This window comes from Marmota monax, unplaced genomic scaffold (assembly GCF_021218885.2).
Source record: "Marmota monax isolate L192 unplaced genomic scaffold, Marmota_monax_Labrador192_F-V1.1 WCK01_AAM20220418_F8-fsc00028, whole genome shotgun sequence".
Taxonomy (NCBI): Eukaryota; Metazoa; Chordata; class Mammalia; order Rodentia; family Sciuridae; genus Marmota; species Marmota monax.
This window is the reverse complement of record NW_026694779.1, coordinates 316,630-337,916: the sequence shown is the minus strand read 5'-3', so window position 1 is coordinate 337,916 and position 21,287 is coordinate 316,630. Positions and strand designations below refer to the sequence as shown.

The 21,287-nt window shown below is 59.0% G+C and overlaps 1 protein-coding gene across 5 annotated transcripts in view; it reads right to left on the bottom strand.

The window, feature by feature from the left end:
- The window catches only part of Slc6a6 (solute carrier family 6 member 6), a 56,354-nt gene that overhangs the window by 11,140 nt on the left and 23,927 nt on the right, over positions 1-21,287 (bottom strand). For 2 of the 5 annotated variants that reach the window (XM_046425418.2, XM_046425419.2), the window contains 8 exons: positions 19,273-19,512; positions 17,793-17,927; positions 16,208-16,442; positions 9,990-10,122; positions 5,651-5,785; positions 4,614-4,717; positions 4,350-4,474; positions 370-482 (listed from right to left, as the gene is read on the bottom strand). In XM_046425418.2, coding sequence (XP_046281374.1) covers positions 370-482; positions 4,350-4,474; positions 4,614-4,717; positions 5,651-5,785; positions 9,990-10,122; positions 16,208-16,442; positions 17,793-17,927; positions 19,273-19,512 — 1,220 coding nt within the window. Of the gene's footprint in view, positions 1-369; positions 483-4,349; positions 4,475-4,613; positions 4,718-5,650; positions 5,786-9,989; positions 10,123-16,207; positions 16,443-17,792; positions 17,928-18,375; positions 18,504-19,272; positions 19,513-21,287 lie in introns of those variants that run through there. The other 3 variants (XM_058572937.1, XM_046425420.2, XM_046425421.2) reach the window with 2 other exon arrangements.

The following is a 21,287-nucleotide window of genomic DNA, read 5'->3' as shown; positions in this document are numbered from 1 at the left end:
TCCTGTCTTTCCCGCTAATCCGGGTCCCCTGTCTGCCGAAGCCTCTGCTGTGTTCTGTTTCTTAATTTTGGGGACCCCGAGGTTGAACTCGGGGTCACTCGGCCACGGAGCCCGGTCCCCAGCCCTGTTTTGTGTTTTATTTAGAGACAGGGTCTCCCTGAGCGGCTTAGGGCCTCGCGGTGGCTGAGGCTGGCCTCCACTTTGCGATCCTCCTGCCTGGGCCTCCCCAGCCCCCCTGGGAGGACAGGCACGTTCAGCCGCACCCTGCTCAGACCCTGGGGGGGGGCTGAAACCAACTGGAAATATCCCCTGAAGGCCGCCAATCAGGTCCCCACCCCAGGGGACAGTCCCACCCCGGTGGCCACGTACCTGACTATCCAGTCCCAGCAAGAGAAGCATAATAAAGAAAAGAATGGACCAAAAGGTGGGGAGCGGCATCATGGTGACAGCTTTGGGGTACGCAATGAAGGCCAAGCCAGGACCTACGAGGGAGAGAGAAAACGGGGAGGGGGGGACACAAGGAAGGGGACACGTCAGTGACCAGGCCGCTCGGCACCCCGGGCCTCACCGCAAAGACTCTCGGATCTGAGGTGGGCCACCCAAACCCAAGACACGGGGAGGAGCCGGGTCTGTCACCTGGGGAGAGACACCAGGCCTGTCTCGCTTGGGGTAGGGGGTGACGCGCCGGGGCATCTGTCTCTTATGCAGCAAAGGGGCCTCCAAGATTGGCCTCCAAGATGGGCCTCCAAGATTGGCCTCCAAGAGGGGCCTCCAAGATTGGCCTCCAAGAGGGGCCTCCAAGATTGGCCTCCAAGAGTGGCCTCCGCAGAGACCCAGAACTGTGCAGACTTGGGGTTGCCAGGGAGCAGGGTTGGAGGCCCAGGGAGTCAGGAGAAGTGGGGGAGGACCCCGCCGCCTCTCCCCAGCCACCTGGGCTGGAAAGTCCCGGTGGTCTGACCACTAGAGGCCTCCTGGTTTGCAAAAGGAAGGTCTCTACACCTCTCTGTGCACTCCCGCAAGGCGCGCTGGGCCACCCAGGGCCCAGCCCCACGGGGACAGGCCCCTCAGGCCCGGGAGACGGATGGCCACATTCAGACGCCCAGCACTTCCTATCTGTATCTCCCCCCAGGACCTCGGAGGGCCACCCCAGGGGCGTCTGTCCAGATGCTCTGAGGCAGAGACCATGTCCCCCCACACACACACACACACAAATAAAGAGCTCTCGGTTTCAAATGAGTGGATTTGGCTGCAGGGGGTGGGCACAGGAGTGTGGTCAGCTCCCCGGTCAGCGTGTTGCTGGAATTATTCTGGAAATAGAAAGGTCTCCTCCTCCTGCCTCTGAAAGGGGGCAAGGAGTGGTTTTTAAAGCAGACATTATGCACCAGATGAATACTTTGAGGATGGGAGGGCCGGGCGCGGGGCACACGACAGTCATCCCCCGGGAGGCTGAGGCAGGAGGATCTCCAGTTCCAAGCCAGCCTCAGCCAAAGCGAGGCCCTGAGCCACTCAGGGAGACCCTGTCTCTGAATAAAACGCAAAATCGGGCTGGGGACGGGGCTCTGTGGTCGAGGGCCCCTGGTTCAATGCCTGGTACCAAAGAAAGTCCCCACTGCAGGGTTAACCACCCCAAAGGTGGCAGAGGAGGGCGGGTCTCTTCAGAAGGAGGAGTCTACTCAGCCAGAGAAACGTTGCTTAGGGTGACCCTAAGTGGCCTAAGGGGCTCCTTTCAAGCCCAAAGGCTACTTGAATGGACCAGAGTGTGGACGGCTGAGAACTGGATTCAGAAAAAAATAGGCTTCCCGCCCAGGACAAGTTTGGAATCGAGGTCAGGGCATCTGCAGCCGGGTCCATCAAGGAGGCCAGAGGAGGGGAGCACCATGGTCCCCCCTAATGCCACAGCAGTGGTCCTGACTGGTTCACATCAAGAGTGAGGAGTTGGGCCGGGGACAGTGGCGCACGCCTGCAATCCCAGTGGCTCGGGAGGCTGAGGCAGGAGGATCTCAAATTAGAGGCCAGCCTCAGCGACTTAGCAACTCAGTGAGATCGTGTCACTAAATAAAATATAAAAAAAGGGCTGGGGAGGGGACTCCGTGATGAGGCACCCCTGGATCCAATCCCTGGTACCAAAAAAAAAAAAAAAAAAAAAAAGAGGAATTTGGTCAAGTCAACCGTGAGAAGATGTAAAATGGGACTCCCTCCCCAGCCTCCTGCCAGGGCCTCCCAAAAGGTGCTCAATTTTTCTCTGTGTCTGGATTTTAATTCTGCTTTTCTCAAGCCAGGCTCTGGGAGAGGGTCCCCAAGTCTTTCTCTAAGAGCTGATGGTGAACTTGGGGGGCAGGGAAGTCCCCTCCCCAGCCAGGCTGTGTCCCCGCCCAGCGCTCCCACCTGGCTACTTAATTATCTCACCTAAATACACTTTGGCTCAATATGGTGCTCGTTAAAAGCTCATTAGAGAAATAATCGCTCTAGAGGTTACCGGCGGCTCCTGGCCATCCCCACGGGGAATGAATGACAAGATGTTTGAAGTGGACACAGTGGAGAGTTCGGAAACGGCTCAGGTTGCCCAGAGACGGGTATGCAAAAGCGCCCGACTGTCCACAGAGAAAGTTCTGGATCAGACACTTCTCTGTGACTTCCACCACACCAAGGTCCAGGCCCTGCCCTGGGCCATGCCCAATCCACCCACAGGACTTTGCAGAAGTCCCCACCATCTATGGGCAAAGGGGGGGGAACGGGGTTCCCTGGGTCCCCCTCAACACTCCCAAATAATGGCCATGGAAATTTCTAGAATCATTTTGGGTGTCCTTGGTCTGTCTCTGGGGACTGTCTCTGAAGGTCTGATTTAGAAGGAGGGAAAGAGAGGCATGTAGGGGGCCGGGAGCTGGATTTTCCAGGTGGTTCTGCAGCTTTGGGAGGGGACGGGGGTGTCCCAAGGATGAGACCTGGCAGGGGACAGGGGACAGGGGACGCCAGGAGGTCGGAGAAGCCCAGGCAAATGCTCACACCTGAAAGGCCAGAGATTGTCACAGGTGTCCCAGGCCCCGATGGGGAGGCAGAAGAGGGACACGGTGTGTGTGTGGGGGTTATCCAGCAGGTGGAGCCTGGGGGTATGGAGGGACTAGGCAAGGGGGGGCCAGGAGACCCCTGTTCTGGCTCTCACCCACCCCCAGAGTGACCGCTGGCCTCCATCTCGGAAATGCCCGGATGTTTAATGCCAAAGTGCCCCCTGGGGCCCCAGATCGGGACACCGCCTTGCATTTCAAATGCATGAGGTTGGAGGAGGTCAAGGTCAAGGGCAAGGTCAAGAGAACAGCCTGCCCCTGGTCTGCCCCTGTATGCTCCAAAGGGACCTTAGTCCAGGACCCTCACCTGGGTCCAGGCGACCCCAGGGCGGTTGTGAGAGACATCAGGAGGTCAGGTGGGGGTCTCAGCGGTGACAACCCCCCCCACCCTTCCAGACAAGGGACAAGGACCCTCCTGAGGGACCCGGGCAGGACCGAGAAGGGCCCAAGAAGCCAGGAAAAGAAGAGTTTGGGGACCTCGGGAGCCTTATCATCTAAAGCCACTGTCGTCTGAAAGTCTCAAGCCCGGGACATCAGCAGCTGTGACCGCGTCCTGGAACCCAGGTCCCTAGAGACTGGGGTTGAGGGTCTACAGTTGGGGCCACGGAAGAGCCCACCATTGCCAGGCGACATGACAGGGTTCCAGGTCCCCCAGGTCCCCGACCCAACAGACGGCTCAGGGTTCGGACACGGAGCATGCATCGTCTGTGACTCCATGTGTCCCCAGGAGGCGGGGGACACTGCGCTTCCCACCTTCCCACGGCCTGGGAGGGGCGCCTTCCACTCCCTCTGGCCCCGCCCTGACGGCCCCCCGGGGATTTGATTGACGGATGGCACCGGGGATTTGATTGACAGATTGACCCGGGAGGGAGCGCATGCGCACTGAGAGCAAAGGGCCAAACACCGACACCCAGGAAGGGGGGAAGGTGGCGATGCCATGATGCCATGGCGACGGGGTGGTTTCTGTCCCTGAAACCGGGAATGGGCTGCAAAAGGGCGGACACACCAGGTCGCAGTCCCCAATGTCACCGCCTCCCCATCGCATTCCTGCCGCCGCCCCCCTCGGGCCAGTTGCAATGACAATTTTGATTTTCCAAGGCCGCTCCTGGGCTCTGTGACAATCCGTGGGGGGACTTCTTGGTTGGGGGGGGGGGGAGGTCTATTTTGGAAATCAGGCTCATTCCCCCCCCCATCCCCCCTGGGGGGGGGTCTGGCTTCATGCCTGCAGTACTCGGCTTAAACACTAGGTGGCAGTGCCCACCACCACTGCCACCAAGGCTACCGTACCTGACTCAGCCACATCAGCAATGTCCACCCCTTGCTCTTGTGCCATGAAGCCCAGGATGGAAAAAATTGCGAAGCCAGACACAAAACTGGTACCACTGTTCAGGCATCCCAGCAGCATACAGTCCCTAAGTTACACATGTCAGGGAGCAAGTTAATTCACCACACATGGAAGCCAAGCTTCCTACTCGTTTTATTTTTTTTCTTTCTTTTCTTTTAAACATCATCATTTCTAGGGTCCACCAGGCCCGCCGGCGCGACACTTGCCTGTACGAGTTGTACTTGTACTTGTTGTAGCTCCCCAGGGAGGTCATCGCCCCCAGGCAGATGGCATAGGAGAAGAAGATTTGGGTCCCAGCGTCGATCCACACCTTGGAAGGGTGACAGGAGGTGGCAGGCAAAGAGAGAGAGAGAAGGGGCTGTCAGTCATCGGTGGCCTGGAGGAGAAGGGGCAGGTGCCTGGCCACCAGGTGATGAGCCTCAGAGGGGACTTTGAGGTATACAGATGAGCTGGGGGGTGGGGAGGCTGAGGCAGGAGGATTGAAAGTTGGAGGCCGGCCTCAGCCTTTTAAGCAACTTAAGCAAGACGGGTCCCCAAATAAAAATAAATAATTTTTAAAAAGGGCTGAGTGGTTAAGTGTTTCCATCCCCAGGAGCAAATAATAATAATGATAAAGAACAGGTCAGTGTCGGAGGCGTGGTTAACCCGCGGGTCCCCGCGGCTCCCACGGTGACGGTGATCGTTAATGGATCACAGGCAAAGCCGTTTTCCAGAACCTTCAACAAGCACCACCTTCTCACTGTCCTTGGAACCTGGCCAACTCCCCGCCTCCCTCCCAGAGCTTAGGAGAAGAGACCTGACCCCCAGTAAGGTGACCAGAGAGCTGAGCTCTGGGGACAAAAGGTCGACCACTGAGCCCACAAGCTTCCTCCTCCCTGGGGGGTGGCTCTCAGGATCTGCCCCTCGACCTCCCAGGAAGCCATTAACTCTGAGGTTTGTGGTCACCCAGGGTGGCCTGCAGCAGCCCCAGCCCTGGGGCAGAAGCCCAGTCCCCCCCACCCCCAGGGCCAGCACTGGTAAGATCTGTCCCTTTCCTGGCCCAGTGCCCAAGGCAGACTCTAGAACTGGCCTCCTAGGGGGTGGGTCCTGGATCAGAGAGGCCCCAGGCAATGCACCCTGTGCACAGCGCCCCAGAGGCGGTGGGGGACACCCGGCCAGAGGTCAGCCCCCCGCCCCAGAGCCCTGGAGAAAAGACCCTAACCCCGGGCAGGAGGAAGGGGACAGCCCGTCGGCCCTGCGTTACCTGCGGATCCTCCAGGCGGGTTATGTCAGGGTACAGGTAGAACTTGATGCCCTCCCCGGCACCGGGCAGGGTCAGCCCGCGGACCAGCAGCACCAATAGCATGGCGAAGGGGAAGGTCGCGGTGAAGTAGACAACCTGCAAGGGGGGACCACAGGGCCGTGAGCATCCCGCACCGTCCTCCCCTCTCCAAGAGGAAGGAAGAAACAGGAAAGCAGAGACTTCTACTAGAGCCAGGCTGTGCAATCTCACGTGCTGTGTGACCTTGGACGAGTTGCTTAACTTCTCTGAACCTGTCGCTTCAACTAAAACCTAAGCATTATACGATTATTATTGTGATCTAAGTCCAGAATATGGTGGGGGACAACGGAGAGCACAAATTCCTCTCTGTCACACACAGAGGGAGAATTTGAGCCGGGCACAGTGGTGGTACACGCCTGTCATCCCAGCAGCTGGGGAGGCTGAGGCAGGAGGATCGGGAGTTGGAGGCCAGCCTCCACAACTTGTCTCTCAATTAAAAAAATTTAAAAAAAGGGGCTGGGGACGGGGCTCCGTGGTGAGGCCCCCCCTGGGTTCAGTCCCCAGGGCCAACTCTGCCACCGGCTCCCTGAATCTCTTTCTTCTTCCAGGGCCTCAGGACCCATCCCCCTCCCCCTCCCCCACCCCCTGACCTTTATTTCTTTTCTTTGAGGCTAAAAATCCTCATAACTTTCCAAGAACGGAGGGGGAGGGCGGGCCAGGAAGCCCCAGAAGAGTCAAGAAAGTCAGCCCGTCTGTCCCTCCCTTCCTGTAGACAGACGGTCAGGAGCCCCTGGCCAGCTCCCACCTCTGGGGGGGCCCCTGGGTGGGCCACACCCCAGTGGGTGAACAATAGCCACAGACAGCAGCTCCGCGGGGTCCCCCCGGGGGCTCCCACTTCAAAGCGGCCGCGGGCTGTGCCCAGAGCCAGTGTCGTGGGGGGCCATTTCCCTTGTTGGGGGGATTTCACGGTTTGTACCTATTAACTCATTTAACTCCCAAAGCAGGTTTGGCAAGAGCTGGGGACCTTGCTACCTGCATCTTCTAGATGGGAACAGAGAGCTCAGGTGTCCCTCATGGGGTCCTGAGTCAGCAGGTGTCGGAGGTGGGGTCTTTCTTTGGGTCTCAGTAAATGGTGGAGGCTGGCCTCCAAACTCCCAGTCCTCCCGCCTCAGCCTCCCGAGAAGATGGAATTCCAGACATGAGCCACTGTGCCCAGCGTTGGAGGTGGTGGGATTTGACTTAGGTCAAAGACTTCCAGGGTCTCTGCATCTTTGGGGGGATGGGGTGTGGTTGCTATTCACCCCCAAAACCCAGCGTGGCCACACGGCTTAGGTGCCTGTAAAGAGAGCCTCCCTTGTTTTGCAGATTTTGCTCCAAGGATGAGCCCCTGAGAGTGTCTCCATATTTCCGTGACTCCCCCGGGATCCTCGAGGGAGAAGCTGGTGCCAGACGCCACCCGCGGGGGCCTCTGGCGGTGGCCCAGCAGGACGCGTGGCAGGACGCGGTACTTTTCCGCTCTGCCTGGTGAAACTCCCTGGTGCCCCTGAGAGCCCTCGGCCCCACAGCCCTGGGGACTCAGAGGGACGGCTTTTCCCTGTTCCCCGGCAGGGACATGCCCGGCTTGAACCCTATTTATTGGCCACTGACAAGCTGTGTGACATTGGGCAAGTATATTAACCTCTCTGGACCCTCCGATTCCTCATGGATAAAAATGGGGCTACTAACGCCCTGCACATCGTGAGGATTATCCGAGCTAAGGAGGTCCACGTGTGCTTTGGGGCATCCGTGACAACAATCACTAGCTGTTGAATGACGTAGGCCACGGCCTCTTCTGGGGTATCTCAGACCCTTGGAGTCATGAGAATCATAAGAATAGAAATGGCCAGTCGGGCGCCGGTGGTGGCTCACACCTGTCATCTCAGCGGCTGGGGAGGCTGAGGCAGGAGGATCAAAAGTTGGAGGCCAGCCTCAGCCAAAGTGAGGCCCTGAGCAACTCAGGGAGGCCCTGTCTCTAAATAAAATGCAAAACTGGGCTGGGGAGGGGGCTCAGGGGTCAAGGGCCCCTGAGTTCAATCCCTGGTGACCCCCCAACCCCCCAAAAAAACAGAAAGTAAGTAAGTGACTTGAGCTGAGGCCTGAGCCTCCCGGGTCTGGGTCTCTCCTGCCATCTACCTCCCCGTCCCTTCCCCAGGGACCCGGGTCACCGTGAAGGCAGGCTTGGCCAGGAAGAGACCCGTCGGCTGCCTGTGGGCCCAGCCCCCAGGGCAGTGACCATGACTTGGTCTCTGGCCAGGGCTGGGAGCCATGGCCGGCCGGCCAGCGGGCGGGCGGGCGGGCGTCCTCTGGGCCACTGAGCTCCAGGAAGTCCCCAGAGCTGTTTGTCTTGGCTGCTCTGGGCTGACCCAGGCCCTGCCATTGTTCTGGGAACCGCGCCCACCCCCAGAGGAGGCCAAGGCTGAGGGTGGGGTGGGGGGAGACCTCGGGTAAGTCACGTCTCCGCACGGCCATGGCTGTGACCTGGCACCCACTGGTTTGGCGTCCATTCTACTCTGCGTGTTGCCCTTTGTCTCACGTGTCTGGTGGACGCCAGCCTCCTCCATCGGCCTGGATGGGACCTACCACAGGGCCTTTGCACTGGCTAGTCCTGTCTCCCTGGGAATTTTCCCCTTTGGTCTCCAAGTCACCTCCTTGTTAAACCTTGCCTCGGGAGGCCGAGACAGGAGGATCGCAAGGTGGAGGCCAGCCTCGGCCATTTAGCGAGGCCCTGAGCAACTCAGTGAGACCCTGTGTCTAAATAAAATATAAAAAGGACTGGGGATAGGGGCTCAGGGGTTGAGCAGCCCTGGGTTCCATCCCTGGTACCAAAAGGAAAGACAGAGAGAGAAATAGGTCTGCAAAAGACCCTTATCAGAGGGGGAGGGCCTAGTGGGAGATGGCAGGTCACTGGGCGTGTGCTCTTGGGGACACTAGGAACCCCGGCTCTTCCTCTCTGACTCTCTGCTCCCCGGCTGCCGTGAGGTATCTGGCCTCCTCCACCAGCCCCACCGTGACATGCCTCGCCACCAGCCCCAGTCACCACCACCTGGAAATTCTGAGCCAAGTTGGACCTCTCCTCCTTTACGTTGGGGGGGAGCACAGGAACCCAGGGCTTCTCGGACCAAACCGTGCATTAGCATCCAAATCCGGGGTGACGCTGCAGGGTGGCCCCTGACCCTGTAGGTCTGGGGCAGGTCCCCAGCCCTCCATCTCCTCCGAACTCCTGGGGACCCCTGATGCTGCCAGTCAGGTCAAAAGCGTCTCAATCTGTCCACCAAGAGCTGGTTATGAGGAACAGAGGTGTTGCAGGGCGCCGTGGCCCACGCCTGTCATCCCTGCACCTCGGGAGGCCGAGGCAGGAGGATCATGAGCTCAAAGCCAGCCTCGGCAACTCAGCAAGTCCCTAAGCAACTCAGCGAGACCCTGTCTCTAAATTTAAAAATTAAAAAGGGGGTGGGGCTGGGGGCTCAGTGGTGAAGCGTCCCTGGGTTCAATCCCTGGTAACAAGAAATAAAAATAAAAATAAAATAACACAGTTGTCAGAGAGGCTTTTCTCTGTTCCCAGCTAATATTACTTACAGCTCTGATATTGATTAACTGCTAACACCTGCATCTATGGCCAACACCTGCATCTACAGGTAACACCTGCATCTATGGCCAACACCTGCATCTACAGGTAACACCTGCATCTACTGCTAACATCTGCATCTACAGGTAACACCTGCATCTACTGCTAACATCTGCATCTACAGGTAACACCTGCATCTACTGCTAACATCTGCATCTACAGGTAACACCTGCATCTACTGCTAACATCTGCATCTACAGGTAACACCTGCATCTACAGGTAACACCTGCATCTACTGCTAACACCTGCATCTACAGGTAACACCTGCATCTACTGCTAACATCTGCATCTACAGGTAACATCTGCATCTACAGGTAACACCTGCATCTACAGGTGACATCTGCATCTACAGGTAACACCTGCATCTACAGGTGACATCTGCATCTACGGCCAACACCTGCGTCTACTGCTAACACCTTGAGATGGGGAAGCAGCCGCCGTTGGGTTAGTCAGAGAGACCCATCATCCCACCTCCAGGGATCTTGCCGGCTGGTCCCCAGACCACTGACCACTTGGAGCCAGACCCTAAGACTGGACTTTATCTCCTTCTTCTAGGGGACGGGTTCGCCCCGCGGCCACGCTGGCCTCTTTCCTTTCCAGGTCAGGGAGGCCCAGAGGGCGGGGAGGAGGCAGGGGAGGGTCGGGACGGCCACTTACCTTCCCCGTGGACCTGACGCCCTTCCAGATGCAGAAGAAACAGACCAGCCACACCAGCAGGAGGCACAGCGCCAGGTCCCACTTGAGGGTGCCCGGCTCGTCGATCCCCGAGGACAAGCTCAGCACGTTGCGCCTTGGGGCAAACAGAGCAGGGAGTCAGCGGGGACCCGGGGTCTAGCATCCCCGAGGCCCGGGCCAGGGTGCAAACCCCGGGACAGAGTTGTTGGGACGTCTGGAAGGGGCCAGAAGGAGGGTCAAGGGCCCTGGGGTCCATAATCCTTAGGCAAACCCAGGTTCAACCCGGCCTGGCTTGGGGCAGGTCAGGAAACCCCTGAGCCTCAGTTTCCTCATCTGACAAATGGGTACTGACTTTTCTATAGGACCTCGGTGAAATACTCAGCTTCACCTGGCCGCCTGTGATCCCGGCAGCTCGGGAGGCTGAGGCAGGAGGATCGCAAGGTGGAGGCCAGCCTCAACACTTAGCGAGGCCCTAAGCAACTCAGTGAGACCCTGTCTCTAAATAAAATGTAAAAAGGGGCTGGGGACGGGGCTCTGTGGTGATGCACCCCGGGTTCAATCCCTGGTACCAAAAGTAAAATAAAATAAAATCTTAGCTTCATTGCTCAGGAGGATGTTGGACAAGTGACCCGGCCTCCCCAGACCAGCCTCCCGTCCCTAAGGTGAGGCAGATACTCCCTGCCCCCCCATGTCCTTTGGTCCCTCCCTATTTTATCGGCCCCACCCCCTTGTTATCCGGATCTCCGTAAAATGTGCGGCCTCGCGGAGGCAGAGCCTCCTCCAGGCTAGAGCCTCCTTGAGGCAGAGCCTCCTCTCTGTGCGCTCTCTTTGGAGAAGCTTTGGAAGGACTTTGCAGAGTCACTTTTCAGGTGACTCCATGGCCCTCATCACCAGTGACCGCTGGTGGCCTTTAGATGCCCAGAGCCCCGCCCCCTGCCCAGTCTCAGGCAGCCTCCACTCCCTGGAGGTCCTCCCTGGAGGTCCGCGAGGCCCGAGCTGAAGGCCGCGCTGTGCCGTGTCCGCTGGTGTGTGAGGACCCACGCGCAGCTCCGGGCCCTGCGGGGCCAGATACCATCAGGAACCCGGGGGCCAGGCGCTGACCCTCGGCCAAGTCCAGGAAACACCATGCGCCCACAGGACACTCATTGTCCCCAAGCGCGCAGTGCCCGGTCAGTGATCAAGAGGAGTCTCCCAGCCTCCGCCCACCGTGTGCCCAGGTAATCTGCCTCCTCATCTCCGCCGTCCCCACCTCCAGGGCAAGGGCCAGGGCGAGGGCCAGGCCCGGAAGAGGCTGCTTCTCCTTTTCAAAGCACCAGCTTCTGTCCGAAGGCTCTGCGCCCCAGGAGTGGAGGGACTTTGTCCCTTGTTTGACCTTTTATAAAATAGAACCAAGGGCTCCTCCGGTCCTGCAGGGCGCCCAGGGCGCGGGGGTGCACGCCTGTAATCCCAGCCATTCTGGAGGCTGAGGGCGGAGGATCCCAAGGGGGAGGCCAGCCTCCAAACTTCATGAGGTTCTGTCTCAAAATAGTAGAGGAAAGGCTGCGGGGTGTAGCTCAGTGGCCGTGCACCCTGGGTGTGATCACCCCAAAAAAACCAAAATAATAATAAAGCTGCCAGGATGCCGGTGTCTTACCAAGACCCTTTTTGTTAAAAAAAAAAAAAAAAGGAATTATTTAAATCTTATTTGATCCAGCCCCATTTTACATATGAGGAAAACTGAGGCCTGAAAAATCCACTTCTGCACGTTCACAAAGCCTTCAGGCAGCTGGAAGAGCGGTCACTCAACCCCAGATCTGTCCAGCTACAAAGTCAGGTCCCTGCCCCCAGCCCCACCCCCACCCCTGCCAGGGGCCGTGCGCTCTCTCTCTCTCTCTCTCTCTCTCTCTCTCTCTCTCTCTCTTTGGCACCAGGGATGGGACCCAGGGGTGCTTAACCCCCTAACCACCTCCCCAGCCCTGTTTATATTTTAGGACAGGGTCTCCCTAAAGTTTCCCAGAGTCTCCCTACGTGGCTGAGGCTGGCCTCCGACTTGCGATCCTCCTGCCTCGGCCTCCCCTGTCTCGGGGACGACGGGTGGGTGAAGTCAGGTTCTCAGCTCCGCCACACCATCCACCATCGGTTAATGTAAAAGGACATGGAGTCTGGAGTTTCCAAAGGATTTCTTCACTTCTCTGCTACATGCCAGGGTCACTGGGGGCCTCAGGGTGACCTGAGGCTGTCAACCAGTTGCACCCCCACCCGGGGCCCTGGCAAGGGCAGGGCTGTGGAGCCCCCCCCACAGAATAAAATGCCCTTCCCACTGAGCGTCCAGCCGCTGGGCCCTCGTGAAAGCCCAGGGCCTGCTGGGAAGTGACCCACGGCATCCTTGAGAGGGGAGGGACACCTTCCTGCCTCCACACGCCAGCCTCTGTCCTCTGTGTCCTCTCTGAAGCCAGCCAGGGCCCCCCCTCTCTGGGCCCCCCCGTACAGTCCCTCTGTTCTTCCTTCAGCACAATGTCCACCTTGCCCACCAGGCTCTGGACATCCCAAGGACAAGGTGGCACCGCCTGTCATCCCAGAGGGTTGGGAGGCTGAGGCAGGAGGATCGCAGGGTCAAGGCCAGCCTCAACAACTTAGCGAGATGCTAAGCGACTCAGGGAGACCCCATGTCTAAGATTAAAAAAATAAAAAGGGCTGGGGACATGGCTCCATGGTAAAGTGACCCTGGGTTCAATCCCAGTGCCCCCCCAAAAAAAAAATTAAAAAAAGAAATTGATGCCACTCACTGCTGTCCCCTAAGCACCTTCTGACTGCCCCAGACACCCACACTGCCACCAATCCTGTCCCCAATTGCACCACAGGACTTTTAAACAGCCTCCTCACTGGACTCCCTGCCTCCACTCTGGCCCCTTCAGTCAGAGGGAATCCCAGCAGGACCCAGGCTGCCTCTGGCCTCTGCCCCTCAGCCTCCCATGGCTACCACCCCGTCCCCTAAACCTTTAGACCTAAAGGGGTTCTTTTTTCCCGGATGTGGGTACCAGGGATTGAACCCAGGGGCATCGACCACGGAGCCCCATCCCCGGCCCTTTTTATATTTTATTTAGAGACCAGGCCTTGCCAAGTGGCCGAGGCTGGCCTCCAACTTGTTATCCTCCTGCCTCAGCCTCCAGAGCCTGTGAAATTCTAGGCACGTGCCACCTTGCTTGGCAGACCTAAAGGTTTTAAAGAGCTTGGGGACGACCTACTGCAACTGCCTGGACAATGTGTGTTCCCAGGAAGCACCTGTCAATCATTCAACAACACCTTGCACAAAGCAGGTGCTCAATTAATGCAACGAGCGCGGAGTACACAGATGACACCCATTTCCTTGATGGGAAAACTGAGGCTCAGCCATTCACCTAAAATCCCCGAGACAGACATCAACCCTGGACACCTGGGTCCTTTTTCCTGGTGTTCCCCCCACCTGGGGTCCAGCCACCCTGCGGGACCTACGGCAGCCATCAGCCGGGCCTCTCAGCCTTCCCTGACTCTCTGGCCTCGAGGGAGGAGACCCAGAGTCCGCGACATTATTATCCAAGAATAGTCGTGATTCATTCCAGGGTGGGATCCAAGAACTGGAATAATGACCGGGCTCCCGGCTGCCGTCCAGAGATGTCAATACGTCCTCGAGTGGGACCAATGGCTTCCTCTTGACCGCAGGCCAGCTGTTTCTTGGCCACGGCTGTCCCCTGGGGACTGGCATGGGGCAACAATTATAAAAGGGCCCGTCCGCCCCGCGCTCGGGGCCGCACAAGCCTCCCCCGGCCTCTCCCCCGGCCTCCGCCTCCTTCCAACAGCTGCCGAGGAAGATTGGGGGCTGTTTGGAAACATGACTCATGTGGCTTTGATTCTAATAAAGACTAATGAGACGTGCGGGCTCCCGGGAGGCCCCCGAGGGAGCCCAGGGGGAAGGCCGGCCTCCGCCTGCTGAAGGGCATGGGGCCAGGCCGGGCCTCCCGCCTGTCCTCCACAACCTGAGCCGGGGAGGGAGACCTCGGGACAAAGGGGACCCCAGATGGCAAGGCTCAGAGAGAGATGGGCTGGCTTGGGCCAAGACTCGGTGTTCAATTATAAAGCCAATCCCAGGGGCCCTGGTGGCTTCTTCTGGGAATATAGAAAAGGGGGACATCTCCTGGCTTGGGTGGCCCCTGCCTGGAATTCCAGCCGCTGGGGAGGCTGAGGCAGGAGGATCGCGAGTTGGAGGCCGAGACTCGGCAACTTGGTGAGACCCTGACTCCACGTAAAATACAGAAAGGGCTGGGGATGGGGCTCGGGGGTGAAGGGCCCCTGGGTTCCGTCTCCAGGACACCACAGAGTCTGGGGTACGTGACGTCCAACGGTACTTTGCATTTTTCTAGTGGGTTCCGAGGGCTGGGAACCAGTCAGGGCCACCCTACAGCCTTGGGGTGGCAGAGGAGGACATCAGGGACCTGAGAGGGGGTTGGACTGACCAAGCTAGATATGGCAGAGCGAAGGCTAGACCCCAGGTGCACAGGCTAGACCCCAGGTGCGCAGGCTAGACCCCTGATGCACAGGCTAGACCCCAGGTGCACGGGCTAGATCCCAGGTGCACGGGCTAGACCCCAGGTGCATGGGCTAGACCCCAGGTGCGTGGGCTAGAACCCAGGTGCACGGGCTAGACCCCAGGTGCACGGGCTGGACCCCAGGTGCACGGGCTAGACCCCAGGTGCGCGGGCTAGAACCCAGGTGTGCAGGCTAGACCCCAGGTGCGCGGGCTAGACCCCAGGTGTGCAGGCTAGACCCCAGGTGTGCAGGCTAGACTCCAGGTGCGCGGGCTGGACCCCAGGTGCCCAGGCTAGACCCCAGGTGCGCAGGCTAGATCCCAGGTGCGCAGGCTGGACCCCAGGTGCACAGGCTAGACCCCAGGTGCGCGGGCTAGACCCCAGGTGTGCAGGCTAGACCCCAGGTGTGCAGGCTAGACTCCAGGTGCGCGGGCTGGACCCCAGGTGCCCAGGCTAGACCCCAGGTGCGCAGGCTAGATCCCAGGTGCGCAGGCTGGACCCCAGGTGCACAGGCTAGACCCCAGGTGTGCAGGCTAGACCCCAGGTGCACAGGCTAGACCCCCGGTCATGCTGGCAACGAGGCCCAGTAGGCTGGCAGAGATACTGGTGCCCCGGGTGGGGCAGGCCTGTGTGGTCAGGCTGTGCCAAGAACAGCACAGAAAGGTCAAGGCGGTGGCCTTGGGCCCCATTCAAGTGACAGAATGAGATGCCAACATTTCTTTGTCTAGCAGCTCCGCTCCCCAATGGGTGGGGAGCTGAGGGGGCGATGCATGTGCTTTTAATGTCTTCTTTGTTTGCAGGGGACCATGTATATGCATGAGGAGTCCCTCTGAGAAGCCTGGGGACCTGCATTCTTCTCTGTGCAAATAACAGAGAACATCTATATTTTTTTTCCTAACAGCTCCCTACAGTGATGGACGACGTTGTGGTTCACTGCAAAAGTACCCCTAGATCTCTACCCTCACGAGCAGGCGGGTTTTATTCCCCCGTACTTCTCCGTCTGGGGTTGTCTTTGGCTTCCTCTGGTCAACGGGACATGAACACAAATGACGCCTGAGCAGAGATTGAAAAAGAGCTTATGCACGGAGGGTCACCCGTCTGTTGTCTCCGGAGCTACCCGTGACAAGCCCCTAGCCAGCCAATGCCCAAGCGCTACCCCGAGGACCCACAACGGTCTGCAGACACAGGAAGCAGCCCAAGACTCGGAGGGCTTGGCGCAAACTGCCGACAAACAGAATCATGGTAAATGGTGACTGTGAATTCACCAAATTTGGGGATGGTTGTTACGCAGCAAAAGCTAACTGCTAACTGATACACAATTTTTCCCACTTGATCTATGCGCCTTTCACTGGAGTAACTACCTCAGCTTCATATAGACATTTTTTTTCTCTGTTCAAGGACAGAGAATGTATTTTTTTTTCTAAAATGTACTAAGAAATCGTGAAGAAACTGAGGCTCAGAGAGGAGAAAGGGGGACTTGCCCAGATCAACGGGCCAGGAAGTGGCAGAACCGAGATTCGATACCAGCCCTGGGCAAATATGGACCCTCTCCCCGTCCCACCCCCGACCCTCGAAGACCGCGACTCCCCAGGGAGGACGAGGGGTGGCCCGCGCCCTCCGCCCGCCCCAGCCCCCTGCCCGCAGCGAGGCCAGTCTTACTCCCAGAACTCGATGACGGGGGACGTGTAGTTGTGGGTGCTGATGGTGACCCACAGGCTCTTGTTCTTGCGCAGCGTGTCCTCCAGACAGTGGGGCGTGTTCCAGCTGTGGTTGCAGTGGGCCCAGGGCAGGTCCTTCTGGAAGGAGTGGAACAGGTAGTAGGTGGCCCAGGCCAGGATGATGATGTAGTAGACGTTGAGGAGGGAGACGATCACGACGGACGCGTAGCCGATACCTGGGGGGCGGGGGGGGCAAGGAGCGCCATGAGCATCAGCAAGGGGGCCACCAGGACCGCCCGCTCCACAGGACAGGGCCAGAGGGGACTCTTCAGCAGAGACCAGCATCGAAGGAAGATGGATGGATGGAGGGATGGACGGACGGATGATTAGACAGATGGATGGATGGACAATTGGATGGACGGATGGACGGACGGACGGATGGATGGATGGACGGATGGAGATGGATGGATGGATGGACAGACAGATGGAGATGGATGGATGGACAGACGGACAGGTGGATGGATGAATGATTAGATGGATAGGTAGATGGATGATTGGATGAATGGATGGATGGATGGGTGGATGGATGGACAGACGGACAGACGGATGGACAATTGGATGGAAGGATGGACAGACGGACAGATGGATGGACAATTGGATGGAAGGATGGACAGACGGACAGATGGATGGACAATTGGATGGATGGATGGACAGACGGACAGACGGATGGACAATTGGATGGATGGACAGACGGACAGATGGACAGATGGATGGATGGATGGACGATTGGATGAATGGATGGATGGACGATTGGATGGACGGACAGATTGATGGATGGACGATTGGATGGATGATTGGTTGGATGGATGATGGATGGACGGACAGACAGACGGATGGATGGACAATTGGATGGACGGACGGATGAATGGATGGACGATTGGATGGATGGGTGGATGGATGGATGGATGGACGGACGGATGGATGGAAGGGTGGATGGATGGACGGATGGCGGATGGTGGAAGGTGGATGAAGACCCACTAAGTGCACCGAGCACCCAGGCGTGGTATGAGGGCCCACATGGTGGTTGGTTGGAGGGTCGGCCAGGGCAGTGGTGAGCTGAATGGTGGACAGGTAGATGAATGCAAACTGAATGCCTCACCGCATTAGTGAATCATTGATCATCTACTGATCAGTATTATTATTGGTTATTGGATCATTGGTTCATGGCACACAGGATGCTAGAATAGACGTCTACGGGTGGCTGGGCACGTCACCATCCTGCCCGGTGCCCGTCGGTCCTGACTGGTTCTTCTGAGAACCCCCCGGGGGCTGAGCACGGTGCCCGGGCTCCCGTCTACACGGCGCCTCCTGGGAACACAGAGCCCCTGGAGGGGCCACGCCATCTTCTCTTCCTAGCAGCTGGCCCGTGTCCCCTCCCCTCTCCCCGAGGCCTCAGGGGCCACAGCAGGAGCACCCCCATCTGCTGTCCCGACTGGCTCCTTCCAGGCACAAGCACGTCCAATGGACCTGGGGCATAGTAGCTGCTCAATAAAATCCAGCCCAGCACAGGGACCCCCTGCACTCACCGGAAAACAGGGGGCAGATCTTCTCCCAGCAGGTGATGCCCCCTTCCGAGGTGTACTGGCCTATGATGACCTCCAGGAAAAACACGGGCAGGCCACTCCCAAACAGGAAAATGAAATACGGAATTAGAAATGCACCTGTAAGGGGGCAGGCAGAAGTGACCGAGCGTTAAGGCTGTGGCTGTGACAGTGACCGGCACCCCGAGGTGCTCCCTCCCGACCCCTCCCAGCCACCAGAATCTGAGAGAGAGAGAGAATGAGTGACGGGGGGCAGGGGGGCAGGAGGGACAAGGGCCAGACTCTCCAACGTGTCCCCCCCCACCCCAGCCATCTCCAAATCGGCACCCGGTCCTCGGAGCCACAGGGCCTTTGCTTGAGCTGCACCTACGGGCTTGCCTGCCTTAGTGGGGACTGTTCCACCTGCAACACCCTCTCCGACACCTGCCATGCCCAGGCCTGCCCAGATGGAAAGATCTAGAAGGAGAAACCCAAGGGTGGCTTCTTCTCCAGCTGGTGGGGGGGGCAGGGGGTGGGGGGGGGTGCCAGGGAACGGAGGCGGGGCACAGCTGGGGGACAGGGGTCCTACCTGCGTCACTAATGGCTTCAGCGGGTTCCATAAACCCTTTGAAACTGTGGGCAACTTGGGTCTAGGGTGGGTGCTTGGTTCTGAGGAGCGTCTGGGGCCCTCATCAGAGTCCCCCAGGGGCCTGAGACCTACGAAAGGTTAAGAAACCAGGCTCTAAGGGAAAAGTCCCCCAAAGGGTGGCTTCCTAAGCACAGGTGGCGCGGGGCCAGGCTTGAGCAAACTCCAGCCTACCCAAGCTCTCTCCAAGTCCCTAAAACCTCGGGGCCGGGGGGTGGCCACTGGACATTGGCACCTCCGAGGACTCTCGCGGAGAGCCCTCGGCAGGCAGGATGAAAACAAAACAAAACAAAAAACACCCCAACAACATGGCCCACGCCTGGCAACCCAGCGGCTCGGGAGGCCGAGGCAGGAGGATCGCGAGTGGGAGGCCAGCCTCAGCCAAAGCGAGGCACTAAGCAACTCAGTGAGACCCTGTCTCTCAATAAAATGCAAAATAGGGCTGGGGACAGGGCTCAGTGGCCGAGTGTCCCCAAGTTCCATCCCCGGTACCCCCTTCCCCCAAAAAAATCATGTCAAGGAGAGAGAAAGTGGGGAGCCATAAATCCAGGGGGGTTTACAAAGGGCAAGTGTGAATCTCTGACCTTATTCCACCTTTTCAGAGACTAGAGGATCAGAGAGGGTGTGAGGCACCTCAAGGTAACACAGCAAGACTCGGGACAGAACCCGGCCACCCTGATTCTCAGTCGTGCTCATCTCCTGTCTCTGTGGTGAGCTGGGGTCAGGGGGTGGGACAGGGTGACCCGGGGGAGGAAGATCAGGGTGCAGAGAGAAGGCACCCCGACCCTCGGGCGGCGGCCTTCACGCCTCCCCTTTGGTCAACTCCCACCCTGGACTCACCTCCACCATTTTTATAGCAGAGGTACGGGAATCGCCACACGTTGCCCAAGCCCACGAAGCCACCAGCGACAGACAGCACAAAGTCGATCTTGCTGGCCCACTTCTCCCGCTGCGGGGGCTTGCCCTCGGCCTCGTCCTCGGGCCGGGTGCCGGGGCTTTTCCCGGGAGACGGCTTCAAGATATCCTTGTGGAAGTCCTTCAGACACTGCAACTTCTCTTTGGTGGCCATCGGATCACTTTCTAGGCAGGGGACACAACGGGACCAAAAGGTGAGGCCGATGAGGTGGCCCCTGGGTGTCGCCCCTGGACGGCCTGATGCTCATTTTGGAGGCTGAGGCAGGAGGATCGAAAGGTGGAGGCCAGCCTCAGCCAAAGCCAGGCCCTGAGCCACTCAGCGAGACCCTGTCTCTAAATAAAATGCAAAAATAGGGCTGGGGACGGGGCTCAGGGGTGGGGTGTCCCCTGGGTTCCATCCTCAGTACCCAAAGCATAAAATATAGTCACCCCTGGGGACAAGAGGAGCCCGTCCTGGGGTGTCCCTGGCAGGCGCACAGTAGGGCATCGGGCAGCGCCATGGGGTCAGCGGTTCCCAGGTATCTGCAGGTCGCCCGGTGCTCGGAGCAGAAGACCCCAGCTCTGGGGGTGACGCAGCAGGCCGGGGGGGGGTGGCCCGAGGACCTGGGGCTTGGACGTGAGGCCCGGCCCCAGGCGACACCAGGAGCCAGCGAGACCCACCTCTTCCTGTCCCTGGCTGGGGTGGGGGACCCCGATTGTTTCTGGCGACAGGCAGACCCACAAGGCTTCCTGCAGCCCCGGGCAGCCCACCGGGCCCTTCCTCCGTCTGCTGGGGCATCCGCAAGGCCTTTCTGTGCCCTGTCCCTCAGGGGCCCGGTGGGGCCAGGCCACTGTAAAAATAGCCCCAATGGCCACTATTGTTCCAGCCGGGCCTGCGGCGCCCGATGGTTATCAGGGCCGGCTGGGTGGGCCCATAATGGGAGGATGTCTGGGCCTCCCTCCCTCCCTCCCGGGGACAGTGTGGCTCAGGGAGCGGCCTCCTGGGGAGCCTCCTTACCCAAAAGGCCACGTCCACCCTTTTTAGTGGGGGGGATTGAACTCAGAGATTGCACTTGACCCCTGAGCCCTGTCCCCAGCCCTGTTTTGCATCTTATTTAGAGACAGGGCCTCCCTGAGCGGCTCAGGGCCTCGCTTTGGCTGAGGCTGGCCTCCAACTCACGATCCTCCTGCCTCAGCCTCCCCAGCCGCTGGGATGACAGGCGTGGGCCCCCGTGCCGGGCAAAGGCTGGTTCCCCCCAGGAGCCAGGGCTGGTGGCTGGTGGGGACCCCGAGAGTCCTCCCTCCATCTCTGGGCTGCAGGACTTAACTTCTCACACCGGCAGAGAACCTTCTAGAAACTTGGGGGAGAGTGGTAACTGGAATTCCCCGAGCCCCTTGGGTTCCCTGTGGTTTCCTGTGGAACCAGGATTCTAGTTCTTTCCATGGTCGGGCTGCCTGGGGCTGAACGGGGGGTGGGGGGGGGTTGAAGGGACAGGGCAGGTGGCTGTCACCTGCCGGGCTCTGTGGGGTCCACCCTGCTCCTGGGGATGGATCCCACTGCCATCTGCAACCAAGAGCTCAAGGACCCTGCTTCTGCGCCCCCCCCACAAGGGTCCTTCAAATGCAGACGAAGGAGGCTCATTCAGGAGGTTAATTTAGAGGCCCCTGGAGGCCCCAGCCTTCCAAGGACACCCGCTGACAGCTTCTGCGTGTTCCTGGCGCCCAACCCGGGTTGCCATGGCGACCACCCAGCTCCCCACAGCTCCCTACCCCACCCCCCATCTGTCCTCCACCACCTCAACCAACCACAGCAGAGCCAGATCCCTCCCGCGGCCCCTGGGGCCCCAACTTCCTCCTCCCTTTGTCCCTGGGACACTGGCTTGTCCCCTTAAGGAATCCCAGAGTGTCAGCCTTTGATCCCAAAGCCGGGAGCTCTTTCCCCCGGCTGGGTGACCTCAGGC